Source organism: Schistocerca cancellata, chromosome 2, assembly GCF_023864275.1.
Source record: "Schistocerca cancellata isolate TAMUIC-IGC-003103 chromosome 2, iqSchCanc2.1, whole genome shotgun sequence".
NCBI classification, from domain to species: domain Eukaryota; kingdom Metazoa; phylum Arthropoda; class Insecta; order Orthoptera; family Acrididae; genus Schistocerca; species Schistocerca cancellata.
Genome location: NC_064627.1, coordinates 971,430,764 through 971,448,932, shown reverse-complemented (window position 1 = coordinate 971,448,932; position 18,169 = coordinate 971,430,764). Strand labels below are relative to the sequence as shown.

The 18,169-nt window shown below is 42.2% G+C and overlaps 1 protein-coding gene across 2 annotated transcripts in view; it reads left to right on the top strand.

Annotated features, from left to right (window-relative positions):
- The window catches only part of LOC126162935 (serpin B4-like), a 91,678-nt gene that overhangs the window by 55,835 nt on the left and 17,674 nt on the right, over nucleotides 1–18,169 (top strand). For both annotated transcript variants that reach the window (XM_049919759.1, XM_049919758.1), the window contains exon 5: nucleotides 4,263–4,477. In XM_049919759.1, the coding sequence (XP_049775716.1) occupies nucleotides 4,263–4,477 (215 nt within the window). The remainder of the gene's footprint in view (nucleotides 1–4,262; nucleotides 4,478–18,169) is intronic.

Here is an 18,169-nt window from a genome sequence, read left to right as displayed (position 1 = left end):
CATGCACCATTACTTTTCACTGATGTTGCAGCACATAGAAATGACTAGATATGGGGTAATAATGAGCTATTTCCTTTATATAAATGATTACACTTGGGGAATGCAATTTAAACCACAAAATTATTATTGCCTCCAAACTTTACACACTCTAGAGAACTTGGTTTGACTATTACACAAACTGATTCGCAGAATATAAATGTACTGGTAATGGCGTCGGTATAACAACTACTGTTCATAATAATACTCTTGTAAGATTAGTTCTAGTTCGTTGCTACCAAAGTGAGCTCACCAATAGACCTCATCAGTTATTGAGATCACAATACGCCGTTGGATGCGGCTACTAGTCCCTTCACACCTCGCTGTTGGCACAAGCAACTCGCCGCAATTAACACAGCATTGCACCGTGCAGTGCCATGTACTCCAGAGCGGGAAACCGTACTATTTTGCCGCTCACAGTCCATCTCCGTCGAAATACTGCGTCTTACAAGCCTTAGTGTCCATTTAGCTTGTAGCCATAGGATAAACGAAGTGTGTATCTGTTTTCAGCTCACTTCTAAATGGTCCATTAGCAACGTTACCGTAACACACCGGCAGTCACTTTTACGCCACTTAACACTTGTTCTGCCTCAGGGCTACGCCAACTTACTTCTACCGCCAATATTACGCGACAACCTATACACTGTTCTCATTCTCGGGGGTTCCCCCCAAACCTAAACGTTTTTTTACATTACGCCAAGTTCTTTATTTACAATTAAACATACCATAGCATTACAATGTTCAACTACAGTCATTTTCACATATTAAAGTAATATTACATTTATATTTTTACTACATGTAACAATATTATTTAGTTTAATTCTTTTCTTATTTTGCTGTCAGAGCGCAGCACAAGCCAGACACTGTCTCCTGCATAGCGTTCTTTAATTTAGCTTCCACCAGGCGGAAGCACTTCCGCTTTGCCTTCGATTCTGGCCAACAGGTGGCACAAGCGTCCACTTTCTCTACCGTTGCACCTTGACTATGCTTGGCCTTCACTAAATGGCACATTGTCACATTACAGCCTGTTGCTCTTCCGTTCGTTGAAACTTCGAAATTCCTGGAACTCATGCTCGATAGGAAACTTTCTTGGTCCTCCCATGTGACTTACCTAGCGACTCGCTATATTCATTCCCTCAGTCCTACGTGTCATCGTTGGTACTTCCTGCAGAGCAGATCAAACTACCCTCCTCCGTTTGTACCGGTTCCTTGTCTGTTCGAAACTATGCTATGGGTGTTTCGTTTATGCATATGCACACCGTCCCTCTTACGCCATCTCAATACTATCCATCACTGTGGCACTCATATGGCCACTGGTGCCTTTTACACTATCCCCGTTGGGGGTCTCTATGCAGAAGCTGCCGCACTACTACTGTCCTATCACCGTGACTTTCTCCTCAGCCGATATGCATGCCGTTTGTCTGCCATGCCTGGCCACCCATCCTATACCTCCTTCATCGATGACTCCTTTGATCGCCAATGTGTGGCGCATCCCTCTTGTCTGCTACCTCTTGGAGTGTGCTTTCGGCTCTTGGTCCGGCAGCTTAACCTCACTCTACATGCCACTTTCCCGATGGGTGTGAACATCACCTTGGCTTCGTGCGGCAGCCTGTGTTTACCCAAGCCTTCATTCGCTCCATAAGGATACGACTCCAGCCTCTCTCTAGCGCCTTAAGTTTCATGACCTTCGCATCGAACTTCGCGATAGAACCTTTGTGTACACTGATGGCTCTCGGACTGACCGTGGCGTCGGCTGTGCTTTCGTGATTGGCACCGACATTTTTCGGTATCGGCATCTGGACACTTCTCAGTATTTACAACAGAGTTCTTCGCCCTGTATCAGGCCACGAAGTACATCCGGAGTCACAGGCTTTTCGTGTGCGTTACCTCCTCTGACCCTCTCACTGGGATCAAAGCCTCTGTGTCCTGTACACCGTTTATTCCTTAGTGCAAGTAGCCCAGGAAAGCTGTCACTTGCTCTCTCTTGATAGAGCCACTGTGATATTTATTTGGGTTCCTGTTCATGTCGGTCTAACAGAAAACGAGGCCTCTGTTGCCAAGGCCGCAGTCGTCGTACCTCAGCCCACTGGTTCTTACATTCCGTCCGATGATCTCTATATTGCCGTCTGTTAGCAGGTGGTGCCACTTTGGCATCACAACTGGTCCTCCTTCATGAGAACAAGCTCCCGCGTTATTAAATCACTCCCAGCGGCTTGGACTACATCTTGGCCGTCTCGTCGTGAGCAGATCATTTTACCTAGGCTGCGTATTGGGCACTGTCTTTTTAGCCATCGCCATTTGTTAAGTGGTGCTCCCCCACCGCTTTGTGCTCCTTATCATCAACATTGGATAGTCCACCATTTCCTGACGGAGTGCCCTATTTTTAACCACTTGCGTTCTCATTTGTGTTTGCCATCTGAGTTACCAACCGGTTTAGCGAACGTCTCGCGAGCTGTCGACCGCGATTTACTTTTTATCCGTCGTAGCAATATGGCGTAGGACATTTAATCTTTAGTTCAGGACCTCTGTCTCTCTACGGTGTATTTTATAGAACTTTCTCCACGTACCTGTTTTAGCTGTCTTCTCTTTCGTCGATTGGGATTGATGTGTAGTCGTTTTTAACAACTCTCTTTGTCTTCGCACCCTATACCAAAAAACAAAACAAAAATGTAGTTACGCTGTTTAAATTCACACGCAAATATACACTCCTGGAAATGGAAAAACGAACACATTGACACCGGTGTGTCAGACCCACCATACTTGCTCCGGACACTGCGAGAGGGCTGTACAAGCAATGATCACACGCACGGCACAGCGGACACACCAGGAACCGCGGTGTTGGCCGTCGAATGGCGCTAGCTGCGCAGCATTTGTGCACCGCCGCCGTCAGTGTCAGCCAGTTTGCCGTGGCATACGGAGCTCCATCGCAGTCTTTAACACTGGTAGCATGCCGCGACAGCGTGGACGTGAACCGTATGTGCAGTTGACGGACTTTGAGCGAGGGCGTATAGTGGGCATGCGGGAGGCCGGGTGGACGTACCGCCGAATTGCTCAACACGTGGGGCGTGAGGTCTCCACAGTACATCGATGTTGTCGCCAGTGGTCGGCGGAAGGTGCACGTGCCCGTCGACCTGGGACCGGACCGCAGCGACGCACGGATGCACGCCAAGACCGTAGAATCCTACACAGTGCCGTAGGGGACCGCACCGCCACTTCCCAGCAAATTAGGGACACTGTTGCTCCTGGGGTATCGGCGAGGACCATTCGCAACCGTCTCCATGAAGCTGGGCTACGGTCCCGCAAACCGTTAGGCCGTCTTCCGCTCACGCCCCAACATCGTGCAGCCCGCCTCCAGTGGTGTCGCGACAGACGTGAATGGAGGGACGAATGGAGACGTGTCGTCTTCAGCGATGAGAGTCGCTTCTGCCTTGGTGCCAATGATGGTCGTATGCGTGTTTGGCGCCGTGCAGGTGAGCGCCACAATCAGGACTGCATACGACCGAGGCACACAGGGCCAACACCCGGCATCATGGTGTGGGGAGCGATCTCCTACACTGGCCGTACACCACTGGTGATCGTCGAGGAGACACTGAATAGTGCACGGTACATCCAAACCGTCATCGAACCCATCGTTCTACCATTCCTAGACCGGCAAGGGAACTTGCTGTTCCAACAGGACAATGCACGTCCGCATGTATCCCGTGCCACCCAACGTGCTCTAGAAGGTGTAAGTCAACTACCCTGGCCAGCAAGATCTCCGGATCTGTCCCCCATTGAGCATGTTTGGGACTGGATGAAGCGTCGTCTCACGCGGTCTGCACGTCCAGCACGAACGCTGGTCCAACTGAGGCGCCAGGTGGAAATGGCATGGCAAGCCGTTCCACAGGACTACATCCAGCATCTCTACGATCGTCTCCATGGGAGAATAGCAGCCTGCCTTGCTGCGAAAGGTGGATATACACTGTACTAGTGCCGACATTGTGCATGCTCTGTTGCCTGTGTCTATGTGCCTGTGGTTCTGTCAGTGTGATCATGTGATGTATCTGACCCCAGGAATGTGTCAATAAAGTTTCCCCTTCCTGGGACAATGAATTCACGGTGTTCTTATTTCAATTTCCAGGAGTGTAGAAGAGCTCTAAAGAAGATAATTTACTGCGTGAAGAGGCTTTCTGCGTGGATGCGTAATGAATAACGATTGCTTACTGATAACTGTCTTTTCTTTTCAGATGTCTTGAACAACGATACTCGGATGGTACTGGTCAACGCTATCTACTTCAAGGGCGAGTGGTTGAAAAAGTTTGAGAAGCGTGACACGTATCCTTTACCCTTCCGCTCAGCTGTAGGATCAGCGAAGAACGTAGATATGATGTTCCAAGTGGAAGAATTCAAGTACACAGAGATAAGTGATTTAAACTGTCAAGTCCTTCTACTTCCTTATAAGGTAATGTGCCTGACAACGATAGTGACTGTTGATAACTAAGATTGACAAACTAACATCAACACGAAAATAGATGAAAATAATTCAGTAGTAACAATATTAAATGACATTAAACTTAAAGGAAAAAGAAATGCAGAGTGTGAAGTTTATGCAGCCTGATTAACAGCAGTAAAGTTAACGTGTTTCATGAACTCTTACTGGAGTTTTCGGTTTGTATGGGGCTGTGTGGCATTGCAGGATGATGATATTGTCACAGGGCTACTTTATTTTCATTCAGAGCAGCAGAGCAGTACACGCTAATGAGGAACAGACTAAGAGACAATCTATTAGAAGCGTGTGGCATGTCGTCATCCTAACAACAACTCGATGTAGTACTGGTGGCCTTTTGGGCACCAAGACATTTCTATATCACTTTTTTTTTTCGTCAGTCTCCAGAATATTTAATTATATAGCCCGCCACGACTTTTATCTCCCGTGTTAATCTTTATCTTGGAGGTGCACTTATGACCAACGTTCTTAATTGTTAGCGCATTGGTGGCACGTTTCAGGAGCAGCGTACTCTTTATAATGAATAACACCGTCCCGATCACTATTTCTTAGTAAATGGTTACTGCTTTCGATTCGACTAGCAGAGCATCAGACTGCGTTAGCTTTACGGGCACTCTTACGACTACTGACAAACTGCACTTTGCAGCACCAGATGTGTAGATAATGTGCTAGTCAAATCGATACCGGTAATTATTAATAAAACAAACAATGATCCAGACGGAATGTTTTATCCATTGTACTTGATTGTTTGTTGGATGAATTCCTGTTTCTGTCTGGTCCCTACAGTTTTTGTCCTCTACGGCTCCCTGTAGTGGTATGAAAGCAATTTCATGAAATGTTAACACAGGTCCTCTTGTCCTGTCCCTTCTTCTAGTGAGCGCTTTCCCCATATTTCTTTCCTCTCTGTTTCTGCAGCGGACCTTAATTTTCAGCATTCTCCTGTAACCCCACACCTCATAGCCCCTGACTGACTTCCATTCAATTAAGTGTTACAGACGTACATTCTCAGAAAAGTCTCACCTAAGTTATCTCGTAACTACGGACATGAATTCATGTTACCTAACTACGACATGTAATCTGATTCCGTATATTCCCTTTGAGTTTTACTCTTTATTATCGCAACTTTTCTTTATTTCATGTATAATTAGGAGAGCTTAGAAGAATTATGGAAGTAAATTACCACATTTAGTAAATCAAAACCATAAAACTTGCATCCATTACGGATGAGGATCACTGCGACTGTGATGAATAAAGCTTTCTTGCAGTTGCTGCAATTGGTCGCCATTTTCTTTTTTTTTTTTGGTTCCTCAATTACTGGTGTCGAAACGTCTACCGATTCATTGGATGGTACATATTTACTGATTGTTTCCCGCAGTGTGGGAGACATGTAGCTGTGGCAAGATATGTAAACGAAACGTGTAAGCACTGAATGTGGCGAGAATTATTCACATCATGTGATCGATTTTGTTGCATTACTTATAGTTATTAGTAACCGTTGGTTGTTTGTTAGTGCACACGGTATTTTGTAAAACATAATGAACATTTTCCACTGACGTTAATTTTAGTGAACTTCACACACTTAGCCACAGATAAGAAGCTCCACATGGTCTACAAAACGCGAATAAACGATGACGTATAGTTAAACATATGTAAAAATTAATGCTGTGATGTTTATTGTGTATTTCGTAAGTATTATTGATCAATGTTAATTAAAAGAAAGATAAAGGAAATATCAAACGAAATTTCAGTGCTAAAGTTGTTGATGTAATATCCTCCAAATTCATTTTTTAATAGATTTTATAAATCGCACATGTAAATTTTGTCATATTCTTACATGTTATTTTTGCAATAGAGAAAGAGATACATACTTACCGTCGCCAGCGTGTATTACAAGAGCTGAACAAAGAGATTCTGTGCTCTAAGACAAACTCTTTGACAGAACTTTAGTTATGCTCCTCGGTTTATTTACGTTATATAAAGCATGTGGAACGTGTAACCTGTGGAAAAGTGTGTGAATTGTAGTAATATTAACGTTACTGGAAAGCTTTCATTATATTTTCCAGAATACCGTGTGCACCAACAACCAACCAACGAATATTAGTAACTATAAGTAATGCAACAAAATCGATCCCATAATTTGAATAATTCTCGCCTCACTCAGTGTTTACATGTTTTGTTCATATGTCTTACCACAGCTACACAACTCCTACACTGCTGCAAACAATCAATAAATGTGTACCATCTGATGATGTACCGCTAGGCGGTACAAAACCGGTAATGGGTCAATAAAAATTGAAGACAGGACAAAAGGCGACTGGTGCAGTAATGTCGAGAAACCTTTAATGAAAATCATATGTTACACTAAAGTACTTATAAAACATAGAAAGTGTTACTTTAGTTATAAAATTACAGAGTTTTCACGGAGGAATTTAAGATACTGACTTATTCATTTCTTAGAACGTAATATACATTCTTATTTACTGTGCGAGATATAAATAATTTGAAGTAGCGCCCTTCTTTAGATAAACATGTTAGCCTACGTCAGATACAACTGTGACTGGCGGTTGATGATCGCTGTCACAGATAGACGATTACAGCATTTGCATATTGTGAAAATTTTCAGTTTTTGAGACATATAGATCATATTTATATTTGCCAGCTTATCTTCACCTGACACTGCACTTCATATTTTACGCTCATTGGTATGTACTTATTCAACTGTTCCTGTAATACTTTCTCAATTTGCATTATTTTAGTTTTTATATTTTCTCGTGACAGTCAGATGAACCTAAGACTAAAAGCATGTGCTGCAAGCGTTTTCATCATTCGCCTGTAGAATGACGATCGCCACTGGCTGATGGAAACCAATACGGAGCACTGCGATATTTTCTTCCGATAGCGACTTTAAGAAACAGAACGTAATTAGTTAATCACTTAGTCTCCATGGATAGTATGTCATTTCTCCCTCACTTTCACTGAGCATAACAAAGTCATCAGATAAAACATCGCTCTTGCTCTTCCATTGGTACAGTTCACTCATTGACATTGTACATGTAACTTAAAGTGCGATCATAACGTAAACTTAAGGAGACGTTTGCCTCCACTGAAGAATCGGTCCCTAGAATAACTGGTCACTTGCTGCTCAAAAATTCTGAAGTTATGCTCTGATGCAGACAGATGACACATCTAACTCCAAACTTTATATGAAGGCATTTATTTCTAATGTTCTGATGATGCTCTATGTCCAAATGCGTCAGTAAGTAATCATTTTTGGACAGCAAGTGAATAGTTATTCTAGATGTGGTGTCATCCGAGGAACGAGGCACCATGACAAAGTTGGTATGTCACGACGGAACCACAAGCAAGCGCAGTCGCTCTGCCAGACGCAGCGACGAATGACAGACGTCGGCGTAGACACAGCCTCAAGAGCACTGATACGCCGTCTCTGATGAAGACCGACTTGCGTCAGAACGCATTGGCGCTCAACTCACTCTGAAATCATTGCCGAAGACAATAGCATCGTCTCACTACAGAGCCAGCAGCGCGAGAGTGTTATTAGACAGAACAATGCAGCGAAGTTTATAGTATATTGTGTATCGAGAGAACCTACTATTATTCTGCGCTGTATCAAGTGATACGTCATAGCGTTCAGTGACATTAACAAGTACACGTAACATTCCTGTGGACATTTTTGGTTGGTTGGTTGATTTGGGGAAGGGTGCAAACCGCGAGGTCATCGGTCCTATCGGACAAGGGAAGGATGGGGAAGAAGGTCGGCCGTGCCCTTTCAAGGAACCATCCCGGTATTTGCAGTAGCAGTTAAGGTAAATCACGGAAAATCTAAATTAGGATGACCGGAGGCGGGTTTGAACCATCGTCCTCCCGAATGCGAGTCCAGAGGGCTAACCGCTGCGCTACCTCGCTCGGTCATGTGGACATGAATTGTTTCAGTGTTCTGTATTCTGTTTTGTTCAAGTTTCAATAACGTGATCTAATTGTGTGTGCCGGAGTATCCACTCGGCCTCCTCCAGAAGCAAATCTAAGAATCAACCACAATGCCGACGTGTGTCTTTTACGTCCTGCACAACATAAGCGACCCATTCAGCAGTACAATAAATGTCCTCAGGTCTTGTACAGGGTGTTTCACAATTCATGTTACACACTTCTAGAGGTTGTAGAAGTTTTACATAGGAACGTATGTCCGCAAACATCATCCCTCGACTCTACAGTGTCAAATTTATAGACGCCGGCGTTTGTTAATGTATGTATACACAAAGTGACTCACCGATGATGCTACAGACTTTCTAGGATGATGAAGAAGGATAAACGTATCAATTTGAGGTAAGGGTCCCTGTACCGGAAACGAACGGGTCGAAGGTTATAAGCGAAAACGGTTCTGCTGCATCTGACATTGGAGTACATGTACTGTTGTTGCTAAGATTGTAGGGTAGACAACTTGTAGAGGTGGTAGTTTATAGCAAAACAAGAAAAAATGTCTGGTAACCATGGACTCCAAAATGTATACCTTAAGAGCTATGGTTCAAATGGCTCTGAGCACTATGGGACTTAACATCTATGGTCATCAGTCCCCTAGAACTTAGAACTACTTAAACCTAACTAACCTAAGAACATCACACAACACCCAGTCATCACGAGGCAGAGAAAATCCCTAACGCCGCCGGGAATCGAACCCGGGAACACGGGCGCGGGAAGCGAGAACGCTACCCTTAAGAGCTATGAGCACTTGTTCTACATCTACATATACACTACGCGAGCCACTAAGTGGTGTGTGGCGGAGGGCACTATTCGCGCCAAAGCCATATTCCCCCCCCCACCCCCCCCCCCCACCCCTCTGTTCCACTCGCGGATCGCGCGAGGGAAAAACGGCTGTCTGAACGCCTCAGTACGAGCTCTTATTTACCTTGTCTTTGAATGGTGATCGTTGCGCGATTTGAAGGTTGGTGGTAATAATATATGCTCTACATTCTCGGCGGATATCGGATATTGGAAGTAGTGAAGAGCCCCTTCCACTTAGCGCGTCGTCAATCTGCAAGTGTGTCCCACTTCAAACTTTGTATGAGATTTATAACGCTCACACGATGACTAAATGTACCAGTCACGAATCTTGTCACTCTTCTTTGGACCTTCTCAGTCTCTTGAATCAGACCCAACTGGTAAGTGTCCCATACAGACAAACAATACTCCAAGACTGGACGAACTAAAGTATTGTAAGCAATTTACTTTGTTGAAGGACTGCATCATTTCAGGATTCTACCAATAAACCGCAGTCTAGAGTTCGCCTTACCGTTACTTGTGTAATCTGATCGTTCCATTTGAAATCATTTCGAATAGTCACACCCAGATACTTCACCGATGTAACCGCTTCCAAAGACTGGGAATTTATTTTGTACTCGTACATTAATGGGGATTTTCGCTTTGTTATATGAACATCAACAGAAGCAAAAGGAGAATAATGGAATGTAGTCGACTTAAAAGGGTGACGCTGCGGGAATTAGATTAGGAAATGAGAGGCTTAAAGTAGTAAATGAATTTTGCTATTTGGAGAGCAAAATAACTGATGATGGTCGAAGTAGAGAGGATATAAAATGTAGACTGGCAATGGCAAGGAAAGCGTTTCTGAAGAAGAGAAATTTGTTAACATCGAGTATAGATTTAAATGTCAGGAAGTCGTTTCTGAAAGTATGGAGTGTAGCCATATATGAAAGTGAAGCGTGGACGATAAATAGTTTGGACAAGAAGAGAGTATAAGCTTTCGAAATGTGGTGCTGCAGAAGAATGCTGAAGATTAGATGGGTAGAACACATAACTAACACGGAGGTATTGAATAGAATTGGAGAGAAGAGAAATTTGTGGCAAAACTTGACTAGAAGAAGGGATCGGTTGGTAGGGCATATTCTGAGGCATCAAGGGATCACCAATTTAGTGATGGAGGGCAGTGTGGATGGTAAAAATCGTAGAGGCAGACCAAGAGATGAATAGACTAAACAGATTCAGAAGTATGTATGTTGCAGTAGGTACTGGGAGATGAAGAAGCTTGCACAGGATAGAGTAGCATGGAGAGATGCATCAAACCAGTCTCTGGACGGAAGACCACAACAACAACATATACGCAGTAGGTTACACGTACCAATATAGAGAGATGGCTGCCAGTCATTACACCACGCATTTATTTTCTGCAAATTCTCATTGATTTGTTCACAACTTACGTGAGATACTGTGAAACGTGTTTCACAGTATCGCAGATGATCAAAATGTGTGTGAAATCTTATGGGGCTTAACTGCTAAGGTCATCAGTCCCTAAGCTTACACACTACTTAACCTAACTCGAACCTCCGCCGGGACCAGCCGCACAGTCCATGACTGCAGCGCCTAATACCTCTCGGATTGCAGATGAGCAAGTGTTCATAACTCCTCACGTATAAGTTTTAGAGAGTACATTTACTAGACATATTTTCCTTGTTTTGGTCCATACTACCACCTCTACAAGTTTTCTACTCTACGATATCGGCAACAACAATACCAATACATATATTTCACTGTCAGAGGCATCATAACGGTTTTCGCTTGCAACTTTCGACTTGTTCGTTTCCAGTGCAGGGACCGTTACCTCAGACTGATACATTTATCTTTCTCCGTCGTCCTAGAGAGTCTATAGCATCATCACAGAACCGCACTGTGCATATGTACATTTACAGGCGCTGGTGCCTTTAACTTCGACGCTCTGTAGCATTGTTGGATGACGTTTCCGGACATGGGTTTCTGTGTAAAACTTGATTTACTAAGTCCCCTCTACAATCTTCAGAAGTGTGTAACAGGAACTGTGAAACACCCAGTACATGCCTATAGGTAGAACCTATTTTTGTGCCGGCCGGTGTGGCCGTGCGGTTAAAGGCGCTTCAGTCTGGAACCGCGTGACCGCTACGGTCGCAGGTTCGAATCCTGCCTCGGGCATGGATGTGTGTGATGTCCTTAGGTTAGTTAGGTTTAATTAGTTCTAAGTTCTAGGCGACTGATGGCCTCAGAAGTTAAGTCACATAGTGCTCAGAGCCATTTACACCATTTTTGTTGCGCTGATGACCTCGATGTTGAGCGCCCATAACCCCCCTCCCCTATTTTTGTTGGTGAAGATTTCAAACACGTTGTTTTGTCTAAAGCTTTATCTTGGTCGATCACTGTTATGAAGGAATCTTGACTTTTTTCAGTTTTGCCTCTATTATAAACTTCAGAACTACCTTCTAGAGCCTTTAGCATTGTTAAAAATAAATTAATCACCATCTAACAGATCCTCAGTTTTCGATTATTTCATATATTACTTCTGTGACCAACTTGGATGTTGAGCTACTTTACGATTGTTCTCACATTTATCAGTCTTTAATAATTTCACGATGGTGCGGTTGTTATTCCTCCCAGAAACCGATGATGTGACACTATTCTCATAAGTTCCACACACTCTAACTCGAATAGTCGTTCGGTTGTTTCTTCCTACAATGCCAAGATATTAGTCACTTCTGCCTTGATTGTTCTCAACACTTCCAAAGCTGTATCAAACTCTGACACTGATACTAGATAACTTAGGTCTGAAAAACATTCGTTTCCTCTTCTATCATTTAGGCAAATTTCGTCGTAGAGACCGTCAAAGGAGCGCTTCACACCTCACTGCTCTCCGCTGTACTTAACAGTGGAATTCATAACGACGGCTTTTACTTTCACTGAATGCTTCTTTGACGTTCCTATATACTGAACATGTCCTTCAGATGACCAGTTTCTTTTCGATTTCTTCATTCTTTTCCTGTAGCTATTTCGCTTTATCGTCCCTACATTTGCTTTCGGTTTGATTCCTTAGTGATTTGTATTGCTGTATTCCTTACATTCCCTGAACGTTTTTGTATTATTTTTTCCTATGTATGACGGTAGTATCTGTTCCCGAAAGAAAAGTTACTGTTGATGTCCATGCAGCTTTGCTAGAATGAAATGATAATTAAATGGACACCCTAACTGCAAACAGGGGTTGATATACTTCATTGGGGACATGTTGAAAATGTGTGCCCCGAGCGGGACCCGAACCCGGGATCTCCTGCTTACATGGCAGACGCTGTATCCATCTGAGCCACCGAGGTCACAGAGGACAGTGTGCCTGCAGGGACTTATCCCTTGCATGCTCCCCGTGAGACCCACATTCCCAACATGTCCATACCACTACAGGGTGTTACAAAAAGGTACGGCCAAACTTTCAGGAAACATTCTTCACACACAACGAAAGAAAATATGTTCCGGCATAGCATAGTCATTACTCGTGGCAGATTAATTTACCAAGTCCCGTACCAGTTCGGGCATAGCTATGCCCGAACTCGTACGGGACGTGGTAGATTAATCTGCCACGAGTAATGAGTATGATGGGCAAACATCTATTAGGCGCACTACAAATATACAGGGTGTTACAAAAAGGTACGGCCAATCTTTCAGGAAACATTCCTCACACACAAATAAAGAAAATATGTTATGTGGACATGTGTCCGGAAACGCTTACTTCCCAAGTTTGAGCTCATTTTATTACTTCTCTTCAAATCACATTAGTCATGGAATGGAAACACACAGCAACAGAACGTACCAGCGTGACTTCAAACGCTTTGTTACAGGAAATGTTCAAAATGTCCTCCGTTAGCGAGGATACATGCATCCACCCTCCGCCGCATGGAATCCCTGATGCGCTGATGCAGCCCTGGAGAATGGCGTATTGTATCACAGCCGTCCACAATACGAGCACGAAGAATCTCTACATTTGGTACCGGGGTTGCGTAGACAAGAGCTTTCAAATGCCCCCATAAATGAAAGTCAAGAGGGTTGAGGTCAGGAGAGCGTGGACGCCATGGAATTGGTCCGCCTCTACCAATCCATCGGTCACCGAATCTGTTGTTGAGAAGCGTACGAATACTTCGACTGAAATGTACAGGAGCTCCATCGTGCATGAACCACATGTTGTGTCGTACTTTTCAAGGCACATGTTCTAGCAGCACAGGTAGAGTATCCCGTATGAAATTATGATAACGTGCTCCATTGAGCGTAGGTGGAAGAACAAACTAAAATGAGCTCTAACATGGAAATTAAGCGTTTCCGGACACATGTCCACATAACATCTTTTCTTTATTTGTGTGTGAGGAATGTTTCCTGAAACATTGGCCGTGCCTTTTTGTAACACCCTGTATATTTATAGTGCGCCTAATAGATGTTTGCCCATCATACTCATTATTCGTGGCAGATTAATCTACCACGTACGTCACTTGGTAAATTAATCTGCCACGAGTAATGACTATGCTATGCCGGAACTCGTACGGGACTTGGTAGATTAATCTGCCACGAGTAATGATACGATGGGCAAACATCTCTTAGGCGCACTACAAATGTAGTGGTGTGGACATTTTGGGAATGTGGGTCTCACAGGGAGCGCGCAACGGATAAATCCTGCACGCGCACTATCATCTGTGCTCTCGGTGGCAGAGATGGATAGAGCGTCTGCCATGTAACCAGGGGATCCGCGCTTCGAGTCCCGGTCGGTGCACACATTTTCAACATGTACCCAATGAAGTATATTGAAACGTCCCCTTACAAACATTATACATATGAAACGTCCACTTAGAACAATTGTACAAGACTGTGCTTAACCAATGTGAATGTTGCCGGTGAAAATGCACTGCCAAAAAGCATAGAGAAACAGATTCCAGACACTAATACATTATTATTGCAATTAATGCAACAAATGGAACAAAATCAGAGACAAATGGGACAAAATCTTCAAAAGTTAGACACCATGGAACAGAATCTTCTAAAGTTAGACACAATGGAACAAAATCTTCAAAAGTTAGACACAATGGAACAACACCAGAGACAAACACAGCAACAGTTACACATAATGGAACAAAATCAGAGACAAACACAGCAAAAGCTGCAACAGTTGGACACAATGGAACAAAATCTTCGGAAGTTAGACACCACACTTGAACAAACACGTGAAGATCTAACTACTGAGTTACATAACATTGAATCGAAATGTCAAAAAGTCTGTAATGACGTAAAAACACAAATTTGTGAGCATTTTCAGCCTATTTTTTCGCGGCATGAAAATGCATTACAGAATCACGAAGCAGCCATAAAAGAACTGCAAACTATTGTTCATGAAAATCATGAGACCTTACAAACATTATACATATGAAACGTCCACTTAGAACAATTGTACAAGACTGTGCTTAACCTGGCACACAATAATTTTAGCGCAACGCAATCTGACTATCAAAAATCCCTGCAAAAGAATGGTCCTGACAAACATTAAACTATACCTTTCACAAATCACTTACCTCACAAAAATCTTCGTTGCTCGAACTACTGCAATACAGCGAGTGCCACTACTGCCAGCTAAATAAAAGATACAAACTACGGAAGGCACTAACTACTGATAGTCTTAGCAAATGAAAGATTCTAATAGAGAACAAACAATGTATTTACCTCAAGATTCATAATATATACAGCAGTTCATGACATTTTTCAAAACTCCGCCATCTCTCTCCCCACATCCACCACTGCTGGCGAAAAGCATAGAGAAACAGATTCCAGACACTAATACATTATTATTGCAATTAATGCAACAAATGGAACAAAATCAGAGACAAATGGGACAAAATCTTCAAAAGTTAGACACAATGGAACAACACCAGAGACAAACACAGCAACAGTTACACATAATGGAACAAATGAACTGCTGTATATATTATGAATCTTGAGGTAAATACATTGTTTGTTCTCTATTAGAATCTTTCATTTGCTAAGACTATCAGTAGTTAGTGCCTTCCGTAGTTTGTATCTTTTATTTAGCTGGCAGTAGTGGCACTCGCTGTATTGCAGTAGTTCGAGCAACGAAGATTTTTGTGAGGTAAGTGATTTGTGAAAGGTATAGTTTAATGTTTGTCAGGACCATTCTTTTGCAGGGATTTTTGATAGTCAGATTGCGTTGCGCTAAAATTATTGTGTGCCAGGTTAAGCACAGTCTTGTACAATTGTTCTAAGTGGACGTTTCATATGTATAATGTTTGTAAGGGGACGTTTCAATATCAACGCCTGTTTGCAGCTAGGGTGTCCATTTAATTATCATTTCAGTCTTTTTTCCATTATCGACTGAAGTTTCTTTCTGTTACCCAAGTTTTCTTAGCAGTGACCTTTCTTGTACTTGACTGTTCGGCTTCTGTGAGGTCCTTTTCTAGGGATACTCCCTTTAGAACTGAATTGCCTACTGAGACATTCATTTTTGCGTTACTTCCAGGCTCAGAACTTAACGCACACGTGATCGTTCCTCAGAAATTTCGTATTTCACTTCTGTGCATATTCGTTCTAACGACTCTCTTTAAAGTTCACACCACTCTTACGTCACTGAATTGAGATCTGAGTCTATACCTGCTCCTGAGTACGTCTTTCAGTTCAGTATGTGATTTCGCAATCTCTCTCTCACCATGATGTAACTCAGCTGCTACCTTCCTGTCTCTTCTACGATTCATGTGACCCATAAAGCGTGTGTTCGTTACTACTATATGAAATTTAATGCAGAATGCAAGGAATCTCTCTTCCCTCTCATTCCTGCTACCAAATCCGTAGTCTCCCGAAAGCCTCTACTCTGTTTCTTCCGCTACTATAACTTTCCAGTCCCCCATGATTATCAGTTTTCATCTTCCTTTACATCCTGAGCTACTCGTTCAGTGTTTTCATATACTCTCTCAATTTTGATCACGATATTTATAAACGATTTGAAAGTCGTCAGAAATCTCCCGAAACTGTTAAAATTAGAAAAATCCTAAATGCATAAAACTGGAGTGGAGGCAGGAGGACCTGCAGAAAATCAATTCTTTGTGCAGGAGTTTGTAGTTGACTCTAATTAAATAAATTTAACAGTAAGGGAGACATAAAAAATCAAAAGGAGAAATTTCTTCCTCTCCCTCTCTCGCCTTAAAAATTTCTCATTTCCCAGAAAATGTTTCGGTAGCATGTGATAAGGTTACCTTGCAGTTTTTACTTCTATAAAATGGAATTTTGTCATCCCAGAAACCTGAGGGTTGTTTCATTTCGTGGGAAACTGTTGCCCTGAAGTCTTATTCTGATCATTTTAGGCTAAAACTTAGGCCTACATATTTCATACTTTTCTGATGAGGTTGTGGTGCACATTAAAAAGAAATGGCGTTATGAAGAGCCCTAAAGCCGTCATAACATTCAGTTACACATCTGATTTCCACACTCTATTTTTTATATTTTTGATTTTGTGCGTTAAAAAGGATTTATGTTGTTGTGCTTGAAAAGTAAATGCAATAATATCAAAACGGAAAATTAAGGACCTTAGGGAAAAGGATAGCGAGAAAAGTTTAAAAATGATAACAAATAATGTTCCAATGCATTTTATTAATTACATTACACAATTATAAATATACATATACATAAGACGACGTAAAGTTTTGCGGCTCATGTAAGAGTTTCGATAAGATGGTTTAGATAAAGTTTTGTTCTTCATCTTGCGTCAAACAGGAAATGAAAGTCTTTAGTTAATTTTTTCCCTAATTCAACTATATCATTAACAAGTCTTAAACAGGTCAATTTTATTTTCTTCTTAATTATGATAGTTTTCACACCATACGTTGAGATCAGTATTCAAAAATTCCATATCGTCTTCAAATCTCCTAAGAAATACGCAGTTCGAAGAGAAACTAAATACAAATGTTTTGGCCCAATAAATCAAGAACCTGTTTTAGGCGGTAGTTGTTACATACCTACCGTCAGATTCATCTTTATTCCTCCCTACTAGGAAATCTCATTTTTCTGCCATCATTAGTTGAAATTTCAACCTGTTTGGTTTCGAAAACCCTATCTGGAAGTTTTATATAATACTTGTCTGATGACTGTCAGTGGTTTCTTCCATTTTTCAGTTAAAACTGTGTTTAGAATATCTTGTAAAATACTGTGGTAGCGCGCCAAGTACAGAAGTTTTTCTCTCAGAATTGCCTGAGCAAAGCCTAGGTTCCTCTGGCACGTCCAGTATTTACTGCTGTTGTCTCAGGATACATTGTCTGGAGGTTTTAGTGCCTCCAGTGTTAAATTGCTGGTAATAAAACACTTACTTGAGTAAGCCACACACTACTTTCATGCTAAGAAAGACCTATCAACAAGTATTCATCCACATAAATAATTAATACTACTATCCTCTCTAACGTTTCTTATTTAACATATCGGGTGTAATTCCCTGCACCAGAGGAAAAATCGAATTTCTTGAATCAGTTTTCGAGAAGCTCAGCCCTTTTCGGTCGCAACATTTGTTTGTAGAATGCCACCTCAGTTACACATACAGTTAAATTCTGTAAGTCAAGTTCCCACTATGTTTGTTTCACAAATTTTTCACCTATATAGCAGTAAATGTATATATTTGATTTGAGAGTTCCTGTGTATTATCAGCAAATGTTGAAACTTACATTAACGTGAAATCAGACTGTTCTAACCGCGACCCACTCATCCGAAACATTCGTGATTGTTCTGAAAAATCTCGCAAAAAACCGTGATACGTTAATGAAAGACATATTTCACGATACACTTAAAATTCATATT